Here is a 9,276-nt window from a genome sequence, read left to right on the forward strand (position 1 = left end):
CTTTCCCTAAGCACCTGTTAGTAGTCACTGTCAGAAGCCCTTGATGAATCAGTCCCCTGTCCCTATGTAACATCACAAGACATTTTTAATTTCAATAGAAATCTGGACACAGACAAAAAAAAAGACAAAACAATACAGCACCTTTATAAAGTCAGTTATCAGGTAGTTTGGGCTGGGAAATCCAATGTGGAAGCAACTATAACTATTGTCCCTGTATCTGTTCTCCAGACTTATCTCAGTAAATCATTTAAGTCCGTAGTACTATGCCTCCCTTCTCAGGAAACCACTTGAGAACCTATTCTCCAAGGACCTTAAGCACTTCAAAGAGGCTTAATACAACACAGATGCTTCAGTGGTTTGTGGACCTTGAGCCTTAAATACAGAATTAGATTTACATTTTAAACAGGACTGGAATGTGCCTGCCAGTTAAATTCATGCATACATACTGCTGTGCACAAGAACATTTCCTCAGTAATGGCCGCAGCAAGTCCAAATCTGATTTCCCTTGACAGTCATAAAATGCTCATCTACTCTGAAACAGAGACATTTAACACATGGAACATAATGGCCCTGGGAAAAATATTCATTTCTACAAAAGGTTTCAAAAATAATGATATCATGGAAACTTAAGGATCCTGTTACATTACCTACCAATAGCTATTTTGTCACTGATTATTTCCCCCAAAGTGTTTGATGAGGTCCACCAAGACTTCTTAACGTTTAGATGAAACATTCAGAACAGCAAGCCCTTAATCTTGACTTGGATTTCAAAAATACATACTCACCAAAACTGCTTTTCTCAAATTTTCCTTTGACCATATATAAATGTTACCTTAAATACAGTAAGATGAAGATAAACCAGAAGCAATAACAAAACTCTATTTGACCTTGCTAAAGGTAATCAGGCTGTTGTACTTTTGGTCAAGAGGCAACAATAAAATGAAAAATTCACCAATAAAATGAAAGTTACATCCTGCTTTCTTCAGTGAGACATCTCGTTGTCCATATATACAAAACAGAGAGCAACATTTATTTTTTCTGTTCTAAAATAGGTCTACCTTAGACTGCCTATTTTTCTGTAGATCTCATACAAAACCTAAGTGTCTGTACAGCTGCATAAATGTAAACTAGGCAGCTAGTTTGAGCAGTGAACTTCTGATCACGTGCATTACTTAATAGCTTATGCCCTGACTCTGATCTAGACTGTTCAAAATTGTCTTCAACACAAAATTGCAAAAAACGCAGATAACCACTTGAGCACAAGCCAAGCTGTGCTTCTTGGTGTTGCAAGGGATCCTAAGTACACAGGATGAATGTTTACTGAGTTTTCTTGATGATTCTTGAAGTTGTCTGCCACCTTATAGTCCCAATACTTTTTGGCACTTTTAGCAGTAATTCAAAAATGTGCAGACTGACTTTCACACTTGTGTTTAAGAAGGAGAAAAAAAATTCGAAATCCTCATCAGGTTTCCTTTATGGCTACTAAGAAATCCTACATACAGGATTCTGATTTAAAATAGACTTCTGGCTTAGTACTGATAAACTGCTGTCAGTTTATCAACCACTTCAACTTATTATGACAGTAAATGTCAAACTTTTCAACGCTCACGTAAAATAATCAAACTGATTTTATGTGACAGAACACTAACCTTCCTTCCACTTGTCTGAGAGCTGTCCTCATTTTCTCTTTGTACTGCTTATACTTTTCTGTAGTAACATATACATGAACTACAGATCCATCTTTCCAGAGAGTATGTACAAACTTGTCACAGTATCTTGCATGAATTACCTTCCTCTTTGTCTCCTACAACAAAGAAAACACATTTTATGTCCAAAACATACTATTTTGCAGTGCCTTTAATATTTGGGGAACAAACTTCAAAGGTACATGCTTGTTGCACATGAACAGGAGTAGAAATAAACATGGGATATGGTGGTCACAGAATTTGCTCCTAGCAAGATTCCATAGAAACTGGTTTTGTTCTTGCAGCTAGTAAAAACCAGAAGCTTACCAAACAGTGCAATGGTAAAGCTTGAGAAAAACAAACAGAAGACAAATTAATCCAAATATTTTAAGGACCTGCAAGACACTGCAGCAGCTGAGACTAGCATATCCTCTAAAGATGACAAGCAATCTTTGCCCCACAAAGACAAAGAAAACCAAGGCATTGCTTAAGCCAGTTCTGATTCTCCCTTTTAGATTTTATGTGAACCAGCAAGGAGTCCTTAAAGCAGTCATTCTCAAAAAGCTCTTTAAGACACTCTTTGTCTCAGTAATTAATTATCTGATTTTAACAAAAACTACAAAACAACAAGGCCATATACTATATCATCAATTTATCCATCAATCAAGTTTTGAAACTTTAAAAGAAAAAACAAACAACTTACAGGATGTGAGGGAACATGAACAATACTCACAGCATCAGTTTGTGAACATTCATCCTCTGGTTTAGTTTTTATGTCAACAAGCCCATCTACATGGCGAAAAACACAATCAGCAAGTGCATCATACAGTGTGAGCTTCTGAGCTTTCAAGCCATACTTCTGCAACCACTTCTCGGATGTCAAATATTTGTCAGTTATATGTTTTGGTAATGGATGATCAGCTTTGTTTGCTAATAAAGAAAATAAAACAAACAAAATCTCCTGCATAACATGGTTCATTCTGGATAAGCTATTTTCAAAAACAGACTCTGATTGTGGAATCAAAATTTTCAAACTTGTTCTGCTTGCTCTGACAGCACTGCAGTGAATAGATATTTCTGAGTGATTTTTAGTAGTCTCTACTTCGGCTGTGGGGCTTTTTCTTATCAGACAACTCATTACAACAAATTCCTTTGTAACTGGGAAAAAAACACCAGAAGACAGGGAGCAAAGACAATAAATAGTAAGATCAACATATAAAAGGAATATTCTTAGTAGTTGAATTACAAAATGCCAGAAAGTATTCCTGAATAAGACGTCTAACTTCAAGGAGAATCATTTGAGCAAATGAAACAATAGAGATATAATTGAAAATACAGTCAAGACCATTGGTTAACACTAATCTTTTTAGAGACAGCTATTTAAAGTAAAAGGCAAACGACAATGTCAAATTGTCTTATAAATTTTCCAAGGGCTGTCTTAAGGTAGGGCACTGCACATCTCTGGACACCAGTACAGTATACAGATAATACAGATAAAATAATAGGATACGGGACTCTCCACTCACTCATCACTATCCCAGTAAACCACACCTAAACCAAATGACCAGGCAGTGGGTCTCATAGCAGGGTGAATTTATTTTGTCACACTTCAATTTTGGTGGACCAAGGTGGTATAAATGTCTACTCAGTTTAGATGCAGCTACAGTGACCACAGTAGTGAGATCCTGAGCCTGTAAATAAACCTATGGAGGCATCCACTGCCCTTACACACACAGAGATGAGCCAACATCAGGGCAGGTGCACGATCAGAGCCTGTTTATATGGAAACCTTTGCTTTATGATTGCTTGTGGTCCTTAGAACAAGTGTCACAAATGTGCTCACAATTTTGAAAAGAAAACTGTTGTTTTCTTTCTTCCACATGCTTTACATAGAGATATTTTGCTGCAAAACATTTTAAACAGATCAGGAAGGCAGAACCGGGAAGAAAACACATGAAAACTGAAAAACTACAGTTATTTGGATCAACGGGCAATAGCCAAATAATGCTGAAGAACTTAAAAAATATATCACACTGTACTTTCATTTCTTTTAATTTATTTATGAAGTTATTATGTATCAAGGCAAACACTAAAAGAACATTAAAGCTGTGCAGTCAGGAAACATTGACATTAAGGCTGTCCTTGCAGTTTTATTGTGGTCTCTTTGTTCATATGCATTACAGAAGAGACGTTTAACTTCGTATGGGAAGTCCTGCTACCTTAGAAGATGCTCTTATCAGTATAACAAATGACATCGTGCCTTCAGAGATGAAAAGAACCTCTAGATTTAACTATAGTTATCTTATGGACAGAAATTCAAACCCAGTGCAGCCAGAGAGAGTTCTCAGCTTCAAATCTTTACCATCACCACACCAGTCACACATGTCAAAACAGTTCAAGTTACTGACCAACTGATTGTACAAAGCATTCCTCAGCAGATGATCCAGAAAAGGCCACCTGGTCCCAGCCTCCATCTGGACAAAGTGAAAGCAACTGCAAAAACAGTACTAGAGCTACACAAAATCACCCATGACTCGTGCTAATTCAACCTGCATCTTGTATCAACTTACACAAAAAAATACCACTGGATACCATGTAAGTATTTTAAAACCAGGACTAATTAAGAAACTAAGTACTGATGATCTTGGCTGTGATCCTGAAAACCCACCCCCTCAGTTGCAGTCCAATGCTGAAGGTGCCTAGACTCCACAGATTCCTAGGCTTTTAGTATTTAAGTCTTGTCAGTGGCATCATTCTGCTTCATAGCATGCCCAGAGCATCTCCATCCTAGCGGGGCTGAGTAGCTTCTCACTGTCCCTTGTAAAAACCTTCCAGAACAGAACTACAGAAACCAGCTATGCTTCTGTCTCCAACAGGGCTCAATTCAATCAATATGCACAGAACAACAGGTAAGTCATGTTCTAGGCCAAACATAATGGCAAGAACTACTGGTTTAATGAAGACATGTAGGTATTCCTTCATGTTTCTTAAGACAGGAGTTGTCAGAGTGCTTATTTTGAATTGTTTTCAGACCCCTGCCTTTGCATAAATGCAATCCCTCCGCTTCTTCCCTTTACACGGAATGAACTAGCTACCAGGTTGGAGGCTATCCCAAGAAAACTGTGATGGGACAGTATTGGTATTTCCCCAGCACTGTGTAGAACAAGCTAAAGATTTACTGGTTCAGGCAGACAGGAAGAGATAATGAAAAATAACCCGAAGTAATTTCCATATCTTAAAATCCAGGTAACTTCTAAACCGAGTCACTGGTAAAATAAAAATAGTGTGTTTCAGCCTGAGCTGTTAAAGTTTAGCAAGTTTAAGCCATAGTAAACAGAGATTTGTATTGGAAAGTTTTAAGCAATCCTAAATTTAGATAACAATTAAAGGTGCTATATAGACATAGAGGTGCTATAACCTGTAAATAGACATTTCTGAGAAAATCATCCCCAAATTGATGTGCAATCAAAACTGTTCACAAAAAGATGTTGATTGTTAATGTAATGGTAGCTGTCTTGAAAGAAACATAAATGATACCGTCTTGAGAAGCAGACCGGTCAGATTCTGATAAAATTTTCTGAACTTGTCTCACTGTACTCCTGGCTTCCTCCAGCTCCTTCCAGATCAAAAAGACATCTTCACAGACACCAGCTACTGCAAAAGAAATAATAAATAGAGCTTCACATTTTTATACAATTTCAACTTTTTATAACTCCTCAATCACCATAAAGTCATCGGTATATCCAGATGTTGCCATATAACCTTGTTTTCTTGAGGTCCTGTTGCAATGACAAGTGGTGTTCTCTGACAGACTTCAAAAAAGGGCTCAAAGCTGGCTCCACAATATGAGAGGTGCTCAGTATGTTGGACCTAACCTCCAAAGTTGGCCACAGATTGTTCCCACAGTGGAAGCAAATATATTTTAACACTGCCAGAAAATAATAAGAAAACTCCACACTGAAATTCACTTGTTGCCCCCTGCACTTCATTGCAAAACTTGGCTCCAAATATTAAACACAGTTTTGACATTTTAAAGAGAAGACATTTTTGACTCTTTCCATTTCCTAAAGTACATAATTAATTTTATTTAAATCTTCTTTCCCTGATGACTATCTGATGAAATTTTGCTAAAGATAAGTTTATTTTCATCCCAACAATTCTCAACAGTCATAAACAAATGCTACCAAAAAAAATTTTTTTACTACCAGGCTATATTGTCAAAAAAAAAAATGGAAAAATCCAAAACGGGAATTGAGACAAGGTTTTCTTAGGTTTTCTTAATTTTGACTGATATGTCTTTCTTGGTGAAAATAATAAAAATATTTATTTATTTCACAAAGAGAAACTACTAAAATTGAGACCCCTTGTATACCTAAGCAGTATGATCATTATTAAAAATGTGTTAAATTAGGTTAGTCTCAGAGTTTAAACTGTAATATAGGACAATGCAGAGATACTGTGTGCAGCGTTACAGTAAAAATATAAAAGAAACTGAATCATCAGCTATCCTAACTACAAATATATGTTACAAACTATTGCAGATCACAACCCATTAATTAATTGCACATAAAAATGCTGAACAAGACAAACTGTATATTATCATTCAGTAGCTCAGTTAATATACAGTGATGGTTCACTATATGAAAGATAAGACACGCAAACTTGTGTACTAAAGTAGGCTACCAGTAAACAAACAAACCTGATCATTTTGTTCTTTGATAAACTTTCCAGAAATAAGAAGAAGAAGAAGAAGAAGAATGTAATACAAATAAGAACTCAATTTTAATTGTGAAATGCTTTCAGCTTCCAAGAAATATTTTGAATTGTGTTATTATACACTGCCATCTCCTGGGACCTTCCTGCATTTCAAAAACATCTGTTGCAACCATTAGGACAAAGATCAACATTTCCGAAATCACAAAAAGCTTTAGTAAGGCAGATCATTCTACAACATAAAACACAAAAGGGTGAAAAAACCTCAGCTATAATCATTACTTGTTAAACTTAAGAAAAGTATTCTCTTCAAATATTTCAGAAAGAAGTCAGCTTTTATTTTATAAGCAATCTCTCCCCAGAAATGCAAACACATGCATTCAAACCATGCATGCACATAAGTCTAAGTTTAAGGGTGTTAAGAATGCAATTCCAGTGGCACTGTCTCCAACTAAATCTGGATATCCTCCACAAGCTATCAATTACTTTCATCCAGATTTAATTTTATGAATATTTTTAATGTAAAGTTTGAAAATAGTGAAAGAAATATGTATACTTCAACTACCTCTAAAACAATAACAACTATATCATTTTGTTGCTTCATTTCCCCTTAAATTGATGCTATAGACTCATCAGTTTTACAGGATTATTGTTACTGTCCCCATTAAGATAAATGTATTTAATTGGTATTATATGAGAAGATATTTTTTCCCTATTTATGCTTGCAGCACAGCAAAGTAAAACTGCATGCCCCTTAAAAGCAACTATGCTTGATGTCACTTGGTACACAGGACAAATGCAGGCACCAAGAATTGCACATTGGGAAATTCTGGTTGCTTAGAAAACCTTTTATTTGTCAACATTTTTACAACATTTTTTCCTGGATTCAACTGGGAGAGAAGCTTGCAAGCAATGATATCCACAGCAGCTCTCTCTCTCTCTACACAGGAAGCTCAGCTGCACCTCTACCTCAACCTCTTTTCTCCTACAGCTAAGGAGGAATGGAAAAAAAACCCCTGTATCTTTCAAAACTGAACCCCCAAAATCAAAACCTACATACACATGCAAGGCATAGTATCTTCCAGATGTGGCTCTCAACTGTGGCCCATCCCTCAAAGCATATCATTGGTAAATGGCCAAGAAAGCATGAACCCAAATTTAATTTGGTTTAAATTCCCTCTGCTCGCACCTCAGATGTGCCATTTTTTGGGGATCACCAGCCAAAGAAAGTCACCTTTCTGGAGGGTGCAGTTCACAACCACTCCAAGCCCACTGTCTCTTGCACACATTCAGGCATCCATGTCCCAGGAATAATTTTGTCTTTAAAAATGACTTTAACCAGGGAGAGAAAGGGTCCTCCTGGTTCCCCCTGCCATGAAGCACTTCCCCACGTGCCCTGGCTGGCAGTGTAACAGCTAGACCTCTGGGGACGCCCTGGTTCTGATTCAAAACCCACCCCACTGCAATGGCAGGAGGGTGGCCACCAGTCCCACAGGAGGGGACCGGCCTGAACACGCTGCCGCACACGTCGGCCTGCGCCAAGCGCAGTCGGCTTCCCTCGGCTCTGCCCGCAGCCATCCTGACCGTGCAGAGCGCCTCACCCTGGCTAATGCTCCGGGAGTGCCCTGCCCGCGGGTAGAGGCGTTTCTGCTCTGGAGAAGGGAGGCCTTGGAAAAGAGGAAGAGGATGAGGAAGGGTGTGGGGAAAGCTTGTGGCAAGGGGCAGAAGCATTTTGCTGACGCCAGCGAATAGAGAAGCAAGACAGTAGATCTAAGCAAAAGCACAAACACACTTGCACATGTACAAGGAAACTCATAACTCCCTCATTTCCATTTCCCAGTTATTTAACTGGCAGACAATCTCAAAAGAAGCAGCTTCCCCACATGTACCTCCACTCAAACAAACTCATCTGGTTTGACAAGTCACTGTAACCTATTTGATTTCCATATTGCTAATGGAAAAGCCTATATTAAAAAAAAAAAAAAAAAACCCAAAAAAAAGCCTACAAAGTATCTACAATATCTTTGAAACAGGAAGCAAATACCAATACAAAAGCAAATCATGGAAAACAGAAGTATTTCTTACTTGTCTGATTATCTGACTTAGACCGTGGAAGCAAGCAAATCCAAATATAATGGAATACAATCTATTTGAAAATGAATTTGCTAGCAAGGGAAGATGGGGAAATTTATTTTCTTCACTGCCAGTCCCTTTCTCAGCCTCCATGTGGCAGTAGAACACAGAAATATACCCTCAAGCACTGATTTTTAAAATCTCCATTTAGAGGGGGATGAATGAAGGCACAAAGAAGCATAAGAGGGTAGTCCACAGCTTTTACCTGCATACCTGCCAGGTCAAACAGCACTCAAACTCACTGCAGCCCAATCCTGTCCCTTTTCCATTGGGCAAATGGACAAAGCAAATGAACTTTGTATCCCATGTGGTATCACAGAACAGCTATCTGCATCACTCTCTACACATTAGCAAAGAGATTTGCTAGGCCAAGGTTAGGCTGCTGAGACTAGACAAAGCACACGAGAAAAAAGCAGAGGCAATGATCTTTGCAAAGAGTAGCAAAGTAGCTGCTCTTCAGCCATTATCCTGGCTCTCCAAAGAGAGGGTTCGATCTTTCCCATGTCAGTGTAAATAAACAGCACAGGGGTCATTGACTTCAATGTCATACAGGGGAATGACGCTCTTATGATTCCCTTTTTTACACACACAACCTGAAATTTTTCCTGTGACAATCAAGTAAATGTAAAAAACCAAGCACACCTAAGAACAGAGCCTTATACTGTTCACAAGGAGGTCAGACACTTCCCTGTTTGGATTTATCACATCAGTAAAATCCTGATTTCAGTCCATTTGCATTTTCCCT

At 38.0% G+C, this 9,276-nt stretch overlaps 1 protein-coding gene across 2 annotated transcripts in view; it reads right to left on the reverse strand.

Moving 5' to 3' along the window:
- The window catches only part of VWA3B (von Willebrand factor A domain containing 3B), a 62,048-nt gene that overhangs the window by 32,680 nt on the left and 20,092 nt on the right, over positions 1 to 9,276 (reverse strand). For both annotated transcript variants that reach the window (XM_017737164.1, XM_008635798.2), the window contains exons 8-10: positions 5,223 to 5,339; positions 2,419 to 2,615; positions 1,650 to 1,804 (exon numbers count right to left, since the gene is read on the reverse strand). In XM_017737164.1, the coding sequence (XP_017592653.1) occupies positions 1,650 to 1,804; positions 2,419 to 2,615; positions 5,223 to 5,339 (469 nt within the window). The remainder of the gene's footprint in view (positions 1 to 1,649; positions 1,805 to 2,418; positions 2,616 to 5,222; positions 5,340 to 9,276) is intronic.

Source organism: Corvus brachyrhynchos, unplaced genomic scaffold, assembly GCF_000691975.1.
Source record: "Corvus brachyrhynchos isolate BGI_N302 unplaced genomic scaffold, ASM69197v1 scaffold83, whole genome shotgun sequence".
NCBI lineage: Eukaryota > Metazoa > Chordata > Aves > Passeriformes > Corvidae > Corvus > Corvus brachyrhynchos.